Source organism: Hylobates moloch, unplaced genomic scaffold (assembly GCF_009828535.3).
Source record: "Hylobates moloch isolate HMO894 unplaced genomic scaffold, HMol_V3 SCAFFOLD_9, whole genome shotgun sequence".
Lineage (NCBI taxonomy): Eukaryota > Metazoa > Chordata > Mammalia > Primates > Hylobatidae > Hylobates > Hylobates moloch.
The window spans coordinates 48,156,356-48,176,032 of record NW_026652284.1 but is presented as its reverse complement, the minus strand read 5'-3'; the positions used below and the strand labels follow the sequence as shown (position 1 = coordinate 48,176,032).

Genomic DNA, 19,677 nt, shown 5'->3' with positions numbered 1-19,677 from the left:
CCAGTATCCCTCATAAACATAAATCCCAAAATCCTCAACAAAATGCTAGCAAACTGAATCCAGCAGTACATCAGAAAGTTAATTTACCATGACCAAGTAGGCTTTATTCCTGAGATACGAAGTGGGTTCAACATATGCAAATCAATACATGTCATTCACCATATAAACAGAATTTTTAAAAATTATATGATCATCTCAGTAGATGTGGAGAAAGCTTTCTATAAAATCCAACATTCCTTCATGATAAAAAAAAAAAACCCTCAACAAACTAGGCATCAAAGGAACATACCTCAAAATAATAAGAGCCATCAATTACAAACCCACAGCCAATATCAGACTGAATGGGCAAAAGCTGGAAGCATTCCCCTTGAGAACCAAAACAAGGCAAGGATGTCCACTTTCACCATTCCTATTCAACATAGTACTGGAAGTCCTAGCCAGAGCAATCAGGTAAGAGAAAGAAATAAATGACATCCAAATGGAAGAAAAGTCAAACTATCTCTATTTGCTGATTGTATGATTCTATAGCATGAAAACCCTAAACACTCCACCAAAGCCTCCTAGAACTGATAAAGGACTTCAGTAAATTTTCAGGATACAAAATCAATGTGTAAAAAATAGTAGCATTTCTGTACACCAATAATGTTCAAGCTAAGAGCCACATCGAATATGTAACCTCACTTAGAATAGCCACAAAAAGAAAAAATATCTAGAACTACATCTAACCAAGTAAGTGAAATATTGCTATAAGGAGAACTACAAAACATTGTTGAAAGAAACCACAGATGACACCAATAAATAAAAAAGCATTTCATGCTCATAAATTGGAAGAATCAATATTGTTCAAATGGCGATACTGCCCAAGGCAATTTACAAATTCAATGCTATTCCTATCAAACCACCAATGTCATTTTTCAAAGATTTAGAAAAAAAAAACCTATTCTAAAATTCATATGAAAGAGAAAAAGAGCTTGAGTGGCCAAAGCAATTCTAAGCAAAAAGAACAAACCTGGAAGCATCACATTATCCAACATCAAACTATTCTACAAGGCTACACTAAACAAAACATGGTGCTAGCACAAAAACAAACATAGACAAACAGAACAGAATAGAGAACCCAGAAATAAAACTGCACCTCTACAGCCATCTGATCTTCAACAAAGTCAACAAAACTAAGCAATGGAAAATGATTCCCTATTCAATAAATGGTGCTGGGAGAACTGGCTATCCATATGCAGAAAGATGAAACGAGACCCCTACATATCACCATATACAAAAATCAACTCAGGATGGATTAAAGACTTAAATATAAGACCTCAAACTGTAAAAATTTAAGCAGAAAACCTAAGAAATACCCTTCTCGACATCAGTCTTGGCAAATAATTTATGGTTAAGTCCTCAAAGCAATTGCAATGAAAACAAAAATTGACAAGTGGGACCTAATTAAACTAAAGAGCTTCTGCACAGCAAGATAAACTATCAACAGAGTAAATAGACAACTTACAGTCTGGGAGAAAGTATCCACAAACTACACATCTGACAAAAGCCTAATATCCTGAATCTACAAGGAACTTAAACAAATCAACAAACAAAACACAAATAACCCTATTAATAAGCGGGCAAAGTACAAGAACAGACACTTCTCACAGGAAGGCATACAGGCAGCCAACAAACTTATGAAAAAATGTTCATTATCACAAATCATCAGAGAAATGCAAATCAAAACCACAATAATATGCCATCTAGCCCCTGTCAGAATGGCTTTCATTAAAAAGTCAAAAAATAACAGGTCTTGTTGGGGCTGCAGAGAAAAGCTAATGCTTCCACACTGTTGGAAATGTAGATTAGTTCAGCCACTGCAGAGAGCAGTTTGAAGATTTCTCAAAGAAGTAAAAGTTGAGCTACCATTCCAACACAGCAACTCCATTACTGGATACCCAAAGAAAAATAAATTCTTCTACCAAAAAGACCCATGTGTCCATGTGTTAATTACAGCACTATTAGCAATAGCAAAAACATAGAATCAACAAAGGTTCCTATCAGTGGTGGACTGTAAAGAAAATGTACTACATACACACCCTGGAATACTATGCAGCCATGAAAAAGAATGGAATCATGTCCTTTGCAACAACCTGAATGCAGTTGAAGGCCATTATCCTAAGTGAATGAATGCAGGAACAACAACGACAACAAACAAATACTGTTTGTCTTTACAAACTTACAAATATTCTCATTGTAAGTGAGAGCTAAATATTGTAAGTATACAAACTTACAAATATTCCCACTTGTAAGTGGGCACTAAATATTGGGTACATACGGACATAAAGATGGGAACATTAGACCCTGGGGAATACATGATGGAGAGGTAGGGAGGGAGATAAGTGTTGAAAAACTACCTGTTTGTTACTATGCTCACTTCTTGGGTAATGGTTCTGTCATATTCCAAATCTCAGCATCATGTAGTATACCTTTGTAACAAACCTGCACTTGTACCTCCAGAATCTACAATAAAAGTTGAAAAAGAAATAGAAAAGTCTGGTTGGTTTTTAAATCTCTTTCAAGTCATTGTCTTGCTCAACATCTTCTAATGGGTCTCAAAGTTTATAAACTGAAAGCCCAAGTCATAAGTTTTGCCATTATTATTCAATCTTTTTCTATTTCTCCCCAAGGTAAAACCTTAATTCTCACAAATTTGCCCTACACACTTTCCTGAAACTAACCTTCATTCTGAGCTTTTAATTATTCTTTCTTCAGCCTGGCAGGTTTCTCTCATCTTTGAATCTATTCAGTTATTCTAAAATTACTTATTAAGTGCTGGTAATCATTTCATTTTCCTACTGAGAAACATAAAGAATCTCTAAAATTATCTTGGCAAATGGCTGTTTTCTAAAACGTGTTTAAATTGTAATAAAAGAAAGAGATTTTTATGAAATTGATTCTCGGCTATGAGTTGAGGTTTTGTATCTTTGCATGTGATCAATCTTGATAAGTGTTCTATAACTGCTTGAAAAGATGGTATGGTTTAGCTTTGTATGTAGTAGATATCATCAGTGTTTTAAGCTATGTTTAGATATTGCTACTAATTTTTGTTCCTAATCTTTCTGGGAAAGCAGTGTTAAAATTTCTTGCTATAATTGGATTTGCGTAAATATATCCTTATAATTCTCTCAATCTTGTTTTATTCTTCAGCAGCTATTTTGTTAGGTATGTAAAGGTTCATGAATTTTAAATTCAGGTGAATTACATCTTTTATCATTAAGAATGATATAATGATATGTGATTACACTATAATAGTCTTACATCATCCTTATCTTGATCAGTATAACTTGGTTGATATATTTGTTTACCTATCGACTTTCCACCTCTCAGTGTCATAATGTTTCAGATACACCTCTTATAAATAGCATATAGCTGGATTTTAAAATTCAATATTATGTCTTCCAATAGACTATTGTTTTCAGTAATGTATTTAAATTTACTTCTGATGAGTTATTTTATATTTTCTCTTTCCCAAGCCTTTTCTCTGCCTTTTTAATCCATCCCTGCTTCCCTTTTGTGGATTGATGCAGTTTTCTTTATCCACTTTTTTTCTTCTCCTAGTCTGGAAGGATCTATTTGTTAGTATTCCATCTTAATTGTTAATAAGCACTCTTGACTTAACAGAATTCACAGTATCACTCTTCACCTCGAAAATGAGGCATGTAAAATAATTTAACTATGTTCTCTCTTCTTATAACTCTTCTATTAATATTGTCTAATGTTCTACTTTTTTCTTACTTTAAAGTTGTTCAGTCCTTAATTTAATAATCTAAGTGTATTCATATTTATCAACATGTTTAAAACTTTCTTTGTTCAATTTTGCTTTTTGTAAATCACATCTTTCTTATTGGATCAAACTCCTACTTACTGAAACACATCTACTTGTAGCTCTATTCTTTGCCTAAAAATGTTTTTATTTTATTTATGGAAAAAATGTTTATATTTTATTTATGGAACTCCTACCGGATAGACACTTTGCACTGTAGTCTCCATGTCTCTTAACCACACTTAAATCTGGTTATTCCCACATACCTACTTTCTAATCCTCCAGTTCTACCTCTGGTTGCGTTTAATCCACTCCTCTAAGGACCCTAAATCCAGATCCTCTCCAGGGGAGTAGAAAAGGATAATGATAATGAAAGGAAACATGGGTAGCTTCTGAGTTGGGGTATTTTTTCTTAGCCTGGTTCATGTTGAACAGATGTTTGTTTAAAATAATTTGCTATACCACACTTTATGCTCCATGCACTTTCAGGATATATATTATCTTTCTATAAAAAATACTCAACAGTAAATAATCAGTAAGTTAATAGTTGCTCATGTTAAACATTTCTTGTCATAAACTCTTCCCTTTCATCTTTAATTTTTTGATATAAAATGATTAACATTTTAACAGACATTTTTACCCATACTTTTCTTCTATTCTTTCTTTTTAGATTTCTTTGTTTTCCTTTCAAGTACATCTTAGCTTCTTTAGTCACTACATTTGAAACTTTTATATCATAAGTCAAAACAGGCAATGTGATTTTTTAACTTGTTTCTTTCTAAATACTAGTGAGTATCTTTGTAAACTTGAACACATCATTTTAAAATTTAAATTGTAAGAAAGCAGAAAAAGCAGTTTTAAGACATTTCAAGCAGCGATTTCTGTTTCTCAAGTGCACTTGAGCAATCTAAAGATGGAAATAAATTGAACACTTCTATCAGTTGAAGTCTTTCTTGTGGGCTTGTTTCCAGATTTAATAGTATTCATAATTGCCTTCTATACAAGCTATTTTTAACCTACACTTACTAGACTTTTTACAAGAATTTAAAACACATGGCTGAGTTTCTGGCTACAATTATAAATCCAAATTATATACAAAAAGCAAAAAAATTGTATAATATATTTTAGAATGTTTTATACAGACAAGCAAAAAAATCAGAGTTGATTATACACGCAACGAAAGAAAATCAGTGAAAGTCTGTGCAAGAATGGAAGGGACACATGAAAACCACGGTAATTATCATTATCATAACTAATGATAATATAATTGTCCAAGTGCTGTCATTGAATTGTATTAGGTATATAGTGCACTTTATGTTTCTATTTTATGCTAACTACCGGTTCAGTTTTAAAACAGATATACAGACCAACGGAACAGAACAGAGGCCTCAGAAAGAGTGCCATACATCTACAAATATCTGATCTTTGACAAACCTGACAAAAACAAGCAATGGGGAAAGGATTCTCTATTTAATAAATGTTATTGGGAAAACTGGCTAGCCATATGCAGAAAACTGAAACTGGACCCCTTCCTTACACCTTATACAAAAATTAACTTGAGATGGATTAAAGACAAACGTAAGAACTAAAACCATAAAAACCCTAGAAGAAAAGCTAGGCAATACCATTCAGGACATAGGCATGGGCAAAGACTTCATGACTAAAACACGAAAAGCAATGGCAACAAAAGCCAAAATTGACAAATGAGATCTAGTTAAACTAAAGAGCTCTGCACAGCAAAAAAAAAAAAACTATCATCAGAGTGAACAGGCAACCTACAGAATGGGAGAAGATTTTTGCAATCTATCCATCTGACAAGGGGCTAATATCCAGAATCTACAAGGAACTTAAACAAATTTACAAAAAAAAATCAAAAAGTGAGCAAAGGATATGAACAGACACTTCTCAAAAGAAGACATTTATACAGCCAACAAACATATGAAAAAAAGCTCATCATCACTAGTCATTAGAGAAAAGCAAATCAAAACTACAATGAGATACCATCTCATGCCAGTTAGAATGGTGATCACATTTAACTTTTTTAACATTTGTTATTACTATTTAATTTTATACTCACAGGTTTTTGGACTCATTGGTTTTATGTTTTATCAAACAGTACTATGACCATAAAATAAATGACTAGCCATTTAAATAATTTTGCATGTTATTTTTGCCAGTTTGCTCAAATAATCCTATACTGATTTACCACAGGAAAGTTGCAATGTCAAATATGAAGTATCAGTCTAAATCTGAAATAACTTAGATTTGGCTATATCAAATTATATTCAGCTTTAAAACAAACTAGTTTGTTATTAATCCCAACATTTCCTTCTAGAAATAACACAGAATTATTTTAGTCAGTTTCAGAATCACTGAGGTCTGGAAATGTATAAGTTTGAGACGGATCTCATGTGGCCCAGGCTGGATCAGGGAAATCACTCACTGCAACCCCCTCCAGTTCACCCATTCTCTGCTCTAATTTTTTGTATTTTTAGTAGAGACAGCTGGGGGGCGGTTTCACCGTGTTAGCCAGGATGGTCTCGATTTCCTGACCTCGTGATCCACCCACCTCGGCCTCCCAAAGTGCTGGGATTATAGGCATGAGCCACCACGCCTGGCTGGAAATGTATGTTTTAAGAAAAAGGCCTTAACATAGCTTGAGTAAGTCAAAAGATAAATGTTAAAAGGTATTTTATCTTTAAGAAACTCTGAAAATTTTAGTAATTTCTTCTCTAGATAAAGGAGTTAAATTCAGTTAAAAAGAGTGCTGGAATCAGAAAGAGAATCACAACCCATGTCCATGCTCAGTATTTACTTGTTGTGTATCCAAATAATCTCAGGCTTGGGGTTTCCTTCTGCCCGGCACGTGAAGTAGACAGTATTTCCTGATGGCACCTCCACATCCTGGGGCTCAAAAGTAATTCGGGGGCTCTCTGCAACAAAAGAATTATTAATATATTTTTCAAAGATACAAAATTATGGCCTTCCAAGATGCTGAGAAAGAGATATAGGCAATTTAAATTTATTTCTACATTAAAGTTTTACACATCGAACTGCATTTACCCGGTAATACATGTACCAGGTTAGAGATTAGACATATATTTGACTTATACTTTAGCAATTTGAAAGATTCACTGCACAAAGGGATCTCCAATGAAGTAAATTAAGTAAATTTTCCTGTGCTTTTATTTCTAGGAGCTCAATACAACCATATTTATGGAAGGAGTTTGATTTTATGGGTCAATTTTTCAAACCAAGTACTTAAACTGAGCTTGCAGTTTTGCAGGCACTCTTCCTAGACAATTAGCCATCTAAGCACCCAGCCACCCACTTTACACAATTTACAACAAGTGATATGTCTAGACCTCAAACCTGGTTGAGCAAAATTCTTATCTGTATAAATGAATGATTCCATCTTCCAATAATAATTGAGTGGTAAAACATGAAAACACTTAAATTATTTTAATACGAAGATGGAGTGATTGATTTTGTAATGAATCAGGTAATATTATTGAACTTAAATTATAAAGAACAATGTACAAAAGGGACTTTTAGTTTTCTATAGTTTCACCTAATTCTCTTTAAACCTTTCTAAATAATAAAACTCTTCCTTTTATAAGTGCCTTATCTGAAATTTCCTGTCATTAACCATGACTATTATGTCTGTAGAATATTCTGTAGATCTTTAGTAATCTTGCTTACTTCATTAAAAGTCCATATAATTAATATCTTGGCTTTATTCTTTTTAGAGATAAATGATTTTATTCATTTGTGTAATTTAAAAAAAAAATTCAACATCAGTTATGTGCCAGACAAGGTGCTAGGACTAGTGATGAAGCAATGTTCAAAATAGACAAGGTCTCTGTACCAAGGGGTTTACAGTTTCATTAAAGCAGTAGAAAATAAACACACACACACACACACACACACACACACAAATACATATTAACATATGCGGCAAATGCTTAGATGGAAAATAAATGATGTTTTGATGGATTATAAACAGGGACCTGATTCAGTATGGAGGGATAGGTAGGTCAGTGGGAAGGGGGTTTAAATGAAGGCTTTCCATGTAATTCATATTTAAGAGGAGGACCATTAAAAGAAGTAGAATCAGAATATTGTAGGCAGGAAAGACAGCATGTAAAAAGTCCTTGGGTTGAAGAAAGGCTTAAGAACTTCCAAGAATGGAGAACACTGAGGTGGCTACAACACTGAGAAAAGAGTAAGTGACTGGAGGGATAGCATTAGGAGATATACCTAATGTTAAATGACGAGTTAATGGGTGCAGCACACCAACACGGCACATGTATACACATGTAACTAACCTGCACGTTGGGCACATGTACCCTAAAACTTAATGTATAATTTAAAAAAAAAAAAAGAGTAAGTGACTGGAGAAGCAGAGTGTAGCCAGGAAGGACCCTACAAAAAGAATCAACCACGTTAAGAATTTTGTGCTTTATTTTAAGCTAAGAACCTATATAAGGATTATGGGTGAAGAAATGATGTAATAAGATGTGTTTTTAAACAATTTTCCCAAACATAAAGGAGCAAGAAAAATGAAAGCTGGGATATCAGTTAAGATGTGAAGCAATCCAGTCAAACTTGACTGTGGTTTGAACTGGAAGTTAGTAGTAAAGATGAGAGCTATGGACAAGCTTGAGAATTTTTTGGCAGTAAAGACCAAGTCAATTTTCTTCTCAATTTGAATATAAATTAATTATATTAATATGATTTTTAATTACTTCTTTAGAGAAATTCAAAAAATTGCTTGCCAGTGAGGGAGTGGAAAGCAAATTTTTACTGTAATTGCAGCAGTCATGTGAGTGAATCTCCAAGACACTGAATTATCACACACATGCACACACACACAAAGGTATTCATTTATTTCTACTTAAACCGAAATATAGGAAGAGAGATACATAGAGATATATTCCTATATTCACATGAAAAGCTTTAAATGAAAATCAAATAATATCGTAAGCAGCCATAATAAATTATTTAGGTAAAGCTTATTGCTTTAGTAAGGTTGTCAGAATATAACCATATGCTTATTAAATCCAAGGTTTCCATTATTTAAAAATTTACAAAGAGGTGGTAAAACTGATTTTCATTATTTTAGTCATATTCATGGTCCCATTATACATTTAAAAAATCAATTACTGGATTTGTTGAGGGGCTTTCTCAGCAATGAATATTAGCAATTATTTGATTTAAAGTTGAAACCCCTAAATTACTGATTATTAACACTAAGTCATACCAAGGAGTAAGTTGAGATTTTAATGTTGGACACCACTTCTGGTGACCTTGTTGAAAATCAGTTTTCTCAATATTTCTCCTCTGAAATTATGGAAATTAGATTAAATGTTCCTCAAAGACTCTCTCAGCTCTTAATTTTATGTTGATAAAACCTTCTTTAAATGAAAATGCAGATGATGGAAAGGAAATTGGCCATACTTTTACCACATTCCTTAAAAACACTTTCTGAACACGTTCTTCTAAAATGCAATATTATATAATAAACCTTTAAAAAAGACAGCAAATGAGAGACATTTCTCTTATGTACACATTGAAATTTACGTACGGCAATTGAATTCCTCTACTGTTACTGAAGCAACTGCACGCCCATGGAGTCTCCTGGGATATTCACAGGTAGCCGCAGCCTGGGTGTGGCCGTGTTGGGCAAAGTCTTGTAAAAGCTCCCCCAGCCACATCAGATCACAGTCACAAATCAGGGCGTTGGAATCCAGACGCCTAGGCATGCAGGCAAGAAGTACAACTGTTAAAAGGGACTATTAATTTCTATGATGAATCTTTTGAGTGGTAATATTTAATTTCCCCTGATTTACCTTGTCTGTTACATTTTTGACTCCAGGATTCTATTAACCAATAAACAGATTTTAAGAATCACTTAACTCATTGCATATCTTGCACAGAGTAGACACATTTTCAAATTAACCATGTTTTTGAGAAGCCACCTTAAAACTGGAAAAGCGGTTTTCCCTTAATGTGCACTATGTCTATTATAAATAAATAATTGTAAGTTGAAATGAATCCTTATTTGTTTCAGAGAAATGTAGAATTAAAACTGTAAGTATGGCCCGGTGCAGTGGCTCGCCTGTAATTCAAGTGCTTTGGGAGGCCTAGGCAAAAGGATCACTCGAGGCCAGGAGTTTGAGACCAGCATGGGCATTCTAGCAAGGCTCCCTCTCCAAAGATAAAAATTTTCTTTAATTTCTTTATAGTTTCAACTATTATTCTAGATTGAGGGGGTACATATGCAGTTTGTTACCTGGGTATATTGCATAATGCTGAGGTTTGCGGTCCTGTTGATCCCATCACCAAAGTACTGAACATAGTACCCAATAGCTTTGCAACCCTCATCCCCCTCCCTCTCTTCCCTCACCAGTAGTCCCCAATGTCTATCGTTGTCATTTTTATAACTATGAGTACCCAATATTTAGATCCCACTTACAAGTGAGAACATATGGTGTTTGGTTTACTCTTCCTGCATTAATTCATTATTTCATTCTTTTTTATGGCCGTGTCTACAATTTTTTAGTTAGTCAAGCATGGTGGCACCCACTTGTAGTCCCAGCCACTTGGGAGGCTGAGGTGGGAGAATCACTTGAGCCCAGGAGTTGGAGGCTTCAGTGAGCTATGAAGGCACCACTGCACTCCAGCCTGGGTGACAGAGTGCCACCCTGTCCCAAAAGCAAAAACAAACAAACAAAAAAGCCGTAAGTACTGAAGTGTTCCAGTTTGCTTTGTTTATGTGTTACGGAACAAGGAAGCTGTAATGTGGTGGTGGTATTTCAATATTTTTGGATTACTCAGAAGAGTGGTAGAAGCTTTGCTGCCCAAAGGAGGCTTATAAATGTGATGTGTGATCCACGCAGCTCCCCCAGGAGGTTGGCTTTTTTCTTTTGTAAACTCCTTGGCATCAATATGGATAGGCATGTGTTCTCTGTGTTTTCCACTTGCTCTAAAGGACAGAAGCCAAGCTTTCCTTTTTTATAATGCTCAAAGTCCCAGTTAGGAGGTCCCCCTCTGGAATTGCCACATGCAGACTGTAACAGGAAGGCGATGGCTATTTTCATTTCTTTATGGTGTTTCCTAAGATAGGCACACAAGTTACTCATTTTTGCCAAGTTATACTATACTTCACTAATTTTTCTAGCATATTTTTCCTATGAAATAAAATAGATCACCAAAGAGATTTATGGTATATACCTCCATTCTTGCCAAAAGATGTGTGGCAAGAAGGTACAGAAATGATTAATAATTTTTTTCATTTCTCCCAATGGGTTAAAAAGGGAGCTTTTGCTAAGTAGAATTCACAAGTCTGTCTATGGTGGCAGTTGGATCACACTCTATGCAAGGAAGTCTATCAATACAAGGGTGATGTGAACATATTTTACGATAGGTGTTAGATTGCTTATACCTGATTGTAAGAAGTAGTGTCCAATGTGACTGGAGGAGAATACAAAATGCCATAATTTTAATAACTTTTAATCAAAATTAGTCATGCATAAAAAGTCCTTACAAACATGGAAAAACAAACACACAAACACAAATTAAATCTAAAGATACCAATTTGCAAATAAAAAAATCACTTCAGTGTATTAATTTGGAAATTTGCATCAATATCACGTTACTGGAAGAGACAAACCTGAAAGTAAAAAAATTGTGCTATTCTCTGGATTTAGAAACTAAAACATTTCCTAAAACAACTGTATACATTTTAATAAATTTAAGAAAGTTTTATTATCTGACAGTTTCGTAAAATGTTTTGTAGATACCCAATTCATAAGACTACTTTTTATAACTGTATCTAAATTTTATTATATTACCCTGAAAACGATAGCTATATTTAGTAGCTTTAAATTGCTAAAGGGAAAGGATTTGCACTTATTGAAAAGTTAGTTAACCATCTAGATATTATTTGCTTAATGTTTCCAACAAGACTTCACACTAATGTGAGAATATAAAGCCATGGCTAAAGTAGGGAATTCTGTCAGCCTTGTCAGGAGTGAGGTGTAAGTCATAAAAGTCAACTAGCACTTGTTCAGGACAGCGCTGTTGGTTCAGTGGGCCTCGGATGTTCCTTGTCACTGACTGACTTATTGTACCAGCTACGTGGCTATAAAACAGATCTAGTTCAACAGTATTGTGTTCGAAGTTCACGTTTATATTTTGAGTTTAATTTCTTGTAATTTTATGAAAAAGAACATACAAGAACTTACTCCGCTAAATATAAAGGAGTAAGTTCTCACTTCAGCATCACCATGACGTTCCTCTGAGTTGAACATAAGCAAGGATGTGAATACACATCCCCTGGGAGCATCCCGAGCATGGCAGCCTCACCATGCAGTTGCCCCATTTCCCAGAGGTCATCACTGCTTGCTCATCACCTTCCCTCAGTCATACCTTCCCTTAACGTCCTCATGCTTATGTGTTTTGGTAATAACTGAGCACAGGATGTCATTTCTTTCTAATTATTATTTTCAACTCAGGATATCCTTAGTGGGGATGCAAAACATGAAGAAAACAACAAAAGGATACAGATTTTCACTTGCCAGTTGAAAAACTCCTTTTATGTTTGGAAAATAATCTAGTAGTAAAACTATACTTTTATATGATAATCTGAGTAATCTTTATAAATAATTTTCAAATTTATCATGAGAAAACATTTTCAAAATTTTGCCTATAATTTAGAGCCATAAATATTGAAAACCAAGAAGCAACAGAGTCAATCAATAAGAAAGATGGTTCTTACGAATCTTTATTAGACTATAGTAAATATTGAATATACTATGTTTAAAATCATTATCATTTTACTGTTCTCCATTTTGAAAGTGCTCTTACATCAAATATCATACCAAGTATAATAAATGAAAGCCCTCTGATGGTATGCAGTCAAGAATCATGGCACTAAAATAATTACTCACTTGGAATATATTCTCTGCTCAATGAAAAATTTCAAAAGAAAAAAGTGGTGCTAGGTAAATTAATCTTTTCTATTTGAAAACAGTAACACCTCACTTGTACTTACACAATCCCGTTCACTTAAAGATCCAAAAACTCTTTTAAACAAAACAAAATCAAAAACATTTTATTGATTTTTACAGTCCACTTGTGAGGAGTGTGGTTGTCATGAGTTAGAAATGGTATGGTACAGATGGAGAACCCAGTGTCGGGTGACCCTTCAAAGTGCCACGCCCGGAATCAAGGGCAGAATTCCCACTGGTTTCTCTGTCCTCACAAGCTATCAGTGAATGGGCACTCCTCAGTTGAAAAACTTTATTGTTGAAGGTGGAATTCATTTAACAGTAGGTGTAACCCTCTATTGCTCTCCTGTATTCTGTTGTTCTCATCTAAATTGTAGCCTAAATAGGACAGGAGTTGAGGATTTGGAATAAACAGGTGCCCAGTTTCCACCCCATCTTGGACCCATCAGGATTTCATGGACCCTGAGCAGGTTGCTCTAATCATCTGTATATCAGTTTCACATAAAATAAATCCATAACATAAAGATAGTTTGTCAAAATAACAAACTAAAAAAATCATCTTAAAACATTTGGAATAAGCACAGTGCATGCATGTAAGGTGCATACTGGCACATCAGTGTAAGGAAAACTCCCTCGGCCTCTTTATTGGCAGCTATTTTTGCATGTGTGTTCCAGCAATGCAGTGAACGCTGTTTCAGTAAATGTAAGAGGAGGCTAGAACAAAAAAGCTGCTACTAAGATTTAACATGAAAGAATAATAAAAAGAGATTAGAAAAAACTAAGGGATTTGGCACTTCAAGACTTTCTCTGAGTCACAGAAGGCAAGAATGACCCAGATAGAAATTTGTGTAGACAAGAAACACTGCATGGGAATTATAATTGCAAATATACAGACAGTGACTCTAACCGTAACTGATGTAACAAATCCAAAAAAAGAGAGAAAACAGACAAGTAGAAAATAATACACAATATTTCTCCCACCACAAAAATGGAACATCCTATGACCCTGTTACAAAATGTCTTGGCATTTTGCATATCCTACATAGGATTGAAAAACAAGAATAAATGGATGTGTTATTCCAAATGGCTGCTGCAGCCACTTCTGACAAGTAAGAAAACTTTGGCAAAAAACAGAGTCATCATGGATGGAAATGGAAGCCATTATCTTTAGTGAAATAACTCAGAAACAGAAAGTCAAATACCTCATGTTTTCAGGCTTACAAGTGGGAGCTAAATAATCCATGCACACAGACGTAGGGAGTGAAATAATAGACACTGGAGACTCAAAAAAGTGGAAGGGTGGGGTGGGGGTAAGGGATGAGAAATTATCTAATGGGTGCAGTGTACACTATTAGGGTGATGGTTATACTAAAAACCCAGACTTCACCACTATGCTACATATCCATGTAACAAATCTGTACTTGTACCCCTTTACAGATAGATTAGATAGACAGATAGATATGGTCAGTTGATGACCATATCCAAGACTTTTGAGGGCTTCAATACAATCAAAGAACACCAAGAAGACTGGGAAGCAGCATTATGTGTGCCTGACATGAGAATTACCAAGAAAGTAGGAAATAAAGACTTGAAGAAAAGGATTAGGAGTGGGTGAAATGCCTCCTTCATTAAACTCAAAGATTGCAAGCATTATTTCTGGGCACAAATTGGGCCTGGATTTATTTTCCTCAGGGCTCTGATTTTTACTTAATCATAACATTCTCTTGCTCAGGGATCTGTGTCTAGGAACACAATATTAGAAGAGCAACCACAACAAAAGTGGCCTCTGTATTAGGCCATTCTTGCATTGCCATAAAGAAATACCTAAGACAGGGTAATTTATAAGAAAAGAGATTTAATTGGCTCATGGTTCTGTAGGCTATACAGGAAGCATAGTGCCAGCATTAGCTCTGGGAGAGGCCTCAGGAAGCTTTTACTCATGGTGGAAGGAGGAACAGAAGCAGGCACTTCACATGGTGAAAGCAGGAGAAAGGGTGGAGGGTGCCACACTTTATAAATGACCAAATCTCAAGAAAACACACTCAATATTGGGAGGACAGCACCCAGCCATGAAGGATCTGCCCCCATGAACCTCCCATCATGCCCCATGACTGACATTAGGGATTACAATTGCACATGAGATTTAGACGGGAGAACATCCAAGCTATATCAGCCTCTAATATGGTTTGGCTGTGTCCCCACCCAAATCTCACCTTGAATTGTAAAAATCCCTACTTGTCAAGGGTGGGGCCAGGTGAAGATAATCGAATCATGGGGGTGGTTTCCCCCATACTGTTCTCATGGTAGTGAATAAGTCTCACAAGATCTGATGGTTTTATAAATGGGAGTTCCCCTGCACAGGCTCTCTTGCCTGCTGCCATGTAAGACATTCCTTTGCTCTTTCTTCATCTTTTGCCATGATTGTGAGGCCTCCCTATCCATGTGGAAATGTGAGTCCATTAAACCTCTTTTTCTTTATAAATTGCCCAGTCTCATGTATGTCTTTATTAGCAGTATAAGAACAGACTAATATAATATACTGGTACTGGGAGTGGGGCACTGCTATAAAGATACCCAAAAATGTGGAAGGGACTTTGGAACTAGATAACAGGAAGATGTTGGAACAGTTTAGAGGGCTCAGAAGCAGAAAGAAAAATGTTTGAAAGTTTGGAACTTCCTAGAGACTTGGAGGGCTCAGAAGACAGGGAGATGTGGGAAAGCTTGGAACTTCCTAGAGGCTTGTTTAATGGCTTTGACCAAAATGCTGATGGTGCCATGGACAATAAAATCCAGACTGAGGGAGTCTCAGATGGAGATGAGGAACTTGTTGGGAACTGGAGTGAAGGTCACTCTTCCTATGCAAAGAGACTGGTGGCATTTTGCCCCTGCCCTAGAGATCTGTGGAAATTTGAACTTGAGAGAGATGATTTCAGGTATCTGGTAGTAGAAATTTCTAGTTAGCAAAGCATTCAAGAGGTGACAAGGCATAAAAATTTTGGAAATTTGCAGCCGCATGATGCAGTAGAAAAGAAAAACCCATTTTCTGGGGAGAAATTCAAGCTGGCTGTAGAAATATGCGAAAGTCATGAGGGGCCAAAGGCTAATCACCAAGACAATGGGGAAAATGTCTCCAGGGTATGTCAGAGACCTTCACAGTAGCTCCTCCCATCACTGGTCTGGAGGCCTAGGAGGGAAAAATGGTTTCATGGACTGGGCCTAGGGCCCCCTGATCTATGCAGTTTCTGAACATGGTGCCCTGCATCCCAGCTGTTTCAGCTCTAGCCAAGACTAAAAGGGGTCAACATACTTCTGAGGCCATTGCTTCAGAAGGTGCAAGTCCAAAGCCTTAGCAGCTTACATGTGGTGTTGGGCCTGTGGGTGCACAGAAGTCAGGAATTGAGGTTTGGGAATCTCCACCTAGATTTTAGAGAATGTATATAAATGCCTGAATGTCCAGGCAGAAGTTTGCTGCAGGGGTGGGGCCCTCATGGAGAACCTCTGCCAGGGAAGTGTGGAAGAGAAATGTGGGGTTGGAGCCCCCACACAGAGTCCCTACTGGGGCACTCCCTGCCTAGTGGAGCTGTGAGAAGAAGGCCAACGTCCTCCAGACCCCAGAATGGTAGATTCACTGACAGCTTATACTGTGCACCTGGAAAAGCTGAATACACTCAACACACCCCATGAAAGAAACCAGGAGGGAAGCTGTGCCCTGCAAAGCCACAGGAGCAGAGCTGCCCAAGACCATGGGAGCCCACCTCTTCCATCAATGTGACCTGGTTGTGAGACATGGAGTCAAAGGAGATCATTTTGGAGATTTAAGATTTGACTGCCCCACTGGATTCTGGACTTGCATGGGACCTGTAGCCCCTTCATTCTGGCTAATTTCTGCCATTTGGAGTGACTGTATTTACCCAACATCTGTACCCCCATTGTATCTAGGAAGTAACTAACTTGCTTTTGATTTTACAGGCTGATAGGCAGAAGGGACTTGCCTTGTCTCAGAAGAAACTTGGACTGTGGACTTTTGAGTTAATGCTGAAATGAGCTAAGACTTTGGGGGACTGTTGGGAAGGCATGATTTGTTTTCAAATGTGAGGATATGAGATTTGGGAGGGGCTGGGGTGGAATGAAATGGTTTGTCTGTGTCCCCACCCAAATCTCATCTTGAATTGTGATAATCCCCACGTGTCAAGGGTACTAAATCATAGGGGCAGTTTCCCCCATATTGTTCTCATGGTAGTGAATAAGTCTCATGAGATCTGATGGTTTTATAAACGGGAGTTCCCTGCACAGGCTCTCTTGCCTGCCACCATGTAAGACATTCCTTTGCTCTCTCTTCATCTTCTGCCATGATTGTGAGGCTTCCCCAGCCATGAGGAACTGTGAGTCCATTAAACCTCTTTTTCTTTATAAACTACCCAGTCATGGGTATGTCTTTATTAGCAGCATGAGAACAGACTAATACAGCCTCCAAGGCCCATGATGGATACACCTGTGTGAGTTTTCCACTTTGTGCTCTCTGACTGACATCTGGGAAGCAGGCATCTATCCTTTTCTGATAACTGGAACTTATACTTGTGTTTGGGGTTGAGGATTAGTTGGCGGGGGGGCGGGTAAACACAAAATAAAGACATCAACAGTGTAGAAGGCTACACACAGATGGGAGTGAAGAGACAGCTGGAATGAAGGAGGGTGGAGACACAGGTGGAAAAAGTGATGGACATCAGCCCACGGACCACAGCAGGGAAGCTACGGAGAACACAGACCTTGCAAGCATGGGGATTTTTGTTTTGTTTTGCTTAATGTAGGAGGAAATGAATAGGAAGACAACTCCGTACAACAATGGAAAACTGAAGCCTGGCCCGAGGAGTCAGACTTTCTTTGGAACTTCTCACATCTCTTATCTCATAAAAAAGTTAAAGGAAAAAGAAGTCTTGGGAGTCTTTAGATTTAGCCAGCAAGGATATTACAGAGAAACAAGGAAACTTCTATTTTCAATACTCCTTTTGAATATCACTTCTAAGAGAATACATGAAAGTTCAGAAGACTATCTGGGTTCTCTATCGCTCTGCAGTTAACAAAACCATTTTCTCCCTAACATGCTGGAATTGCAATGTCTTTCACAGGAAAAGCAGGAGAGGGCAACCAACTATTGTTTGGGATTGATTTTGGAGGAAATTATAAGGTTTTTGTGTTAATGCACTTGCTTTCACTTACAATCTTTTTAATGAATCCAGATTAGAAAAGCTCCCAGCCGGAATTTTAGATAATTTGTTGTTATGCAAAAATCTGAAAAAGAAAAGATAAACTTTAATCACCATACAATAATAATGAGTTTGACAAACAAAACCTTTATTTCACCTAACTGTGAATCCAATACCGTTTTTGAAATATTTCAGTGAGAAAGGGCAAACAGAAGTCAGAGTGTCATTTATACAACCATCTGTTTTAAAGATTTACATATCTCTATCTACCACTACTATGTGGGTATTTTTTCACATCTGTGTACTTTTGATTTTTGTAGTTTACTTAGTTAGAGATTACAAATGCTAAAGAGAAATACATAAAAATAAATATTTAAGAATGAGGAAATCAAAGTAAATAGTGTATTCATTATCAGCAGGCAATGTATACATATATCAAATCAGCATGTTGTACACCTTGAATGCATACAATTTTTATTTGTGAACTAAATATTTTAAATTTAATAATAATGGCACAGGCCAGGCATGGTGGCTCATGCCTGTAATCCCAGCACTTTGGGAGGCCAAGCTGGGCGGATGACTTGAGGCCAGGAGTTCAAGACCAGCCTGGCCAACATGGTGAAACCCTGTCTCTACCAAAAATACAAAAAATTAACCAGGCATGGTGGCAGGTGCCTGTAGTTCCAGCTACTCCAGAGGCTGAGGCATGAGAATTGCTTGAACTGGGGACGTGGAGGTTTTAGTGAGCCAAGATTGTACCCCTGCACTCCAGCCTGGGTGACAGAACAAGACTCTGTCTTGAAAAAAAAAAAAAGGCACAGCAATATATGACAACAGATGCCTACAGATGTAGCATGAGTAACTGCTGTAATCCTGCAAATGTGGGATCACATGGAGATGTGCAAGCTCTGCCTGTCACTTACTGGCCAGCACAGTTTTGCTGATCCAGAGTCCTGTTGGGTGCTGCTATGGTTACTGCTCAGCCAGCCATTTCTACATGTCCAGGGCTGGATCACAGAGAGGTGCACTTATGAGGTCATGCCCCATGCCAGGTGATGGAGGGTGGTGGGAGAAGGAGAAAATCCAGGCCTCAGTACTTCTCCCTCTCCCTCCACCCGAGCAGTCTTGCACTGGCTTTGGCTCCCTCCATGCTGCCTTGGCTATACCCATTCCCCTCATTATGACCAGAGAAATTATGACCAAGAAAAGCACCAGCCAGGGACCGTCTAGTCACCAGGACTACTGAATACATATTCGGCAAAGAGCCCATGTGTGAACAGAGAAAACACGATGGTCTCTGCAATATAGAGAAAAGATGGAGACCAGTTTTCTTAAGACTCAAGGATATGAGCATAAATAATCAATTTATATCTTAAACTTAACAATTAGCTACATCCAGCCACTTTATGAGCTGTACTTCATGACTAGTATCTCTGTCACAAAATTAAATAAAATCATGGGCCATATTTTCTTATCAGTGTCTTGGCTTTATGTTTTTGGCTTTATTTTAACTGTATTAAGTGTTAAGGTCAGGGGGAGTGAACTGGGCCAAGCTAGTTCTACTATTTTGGGAACTTGAATTTCACTGATGCACATCTGAGAAGATAAAAAGTTTTCCTGATCTTTCCTATTTTGATTCCCTGTGCTTATCTTT

General features: G+C 36.9%; 1 protein-coding gene across 15 annotated transcripts in view; it reads right to left on the bottom strand.

The window, feature by feature from the left end:
• The window catches only part of PXDNL (peroxidasin like), a 480,152-nt gene that overhangs the window by 144,195 nt on the left and 316,280 nt on the right, over positions 1-19,677 (bottom strand). For all 15 annotated transcript variants that reach the window (XM_058444093.1, XM_058444094.1, XM_058444096.1 and 12 more), the window contains 3 exons: positions 18,037-18,108; positions 9,393-9,562; positions 6,621-6,738 (listed from right to left, as the gene is read on the bottom strand). In XM_058444093.1, the coding sequence (XP_058300076.1) occupies positions 6,621-6,738; positions 9,393-9,522 (248 nt within the window). In that variant the 5' untranslated portion in view covers positions 9,523-9,562; positions 18,037-18,108. The remainder of the gene's footprint in view (positions 1-6,620; positions 6,739-9,392; positions 9,563-18,036; positions 18,109-19,677) is intronic.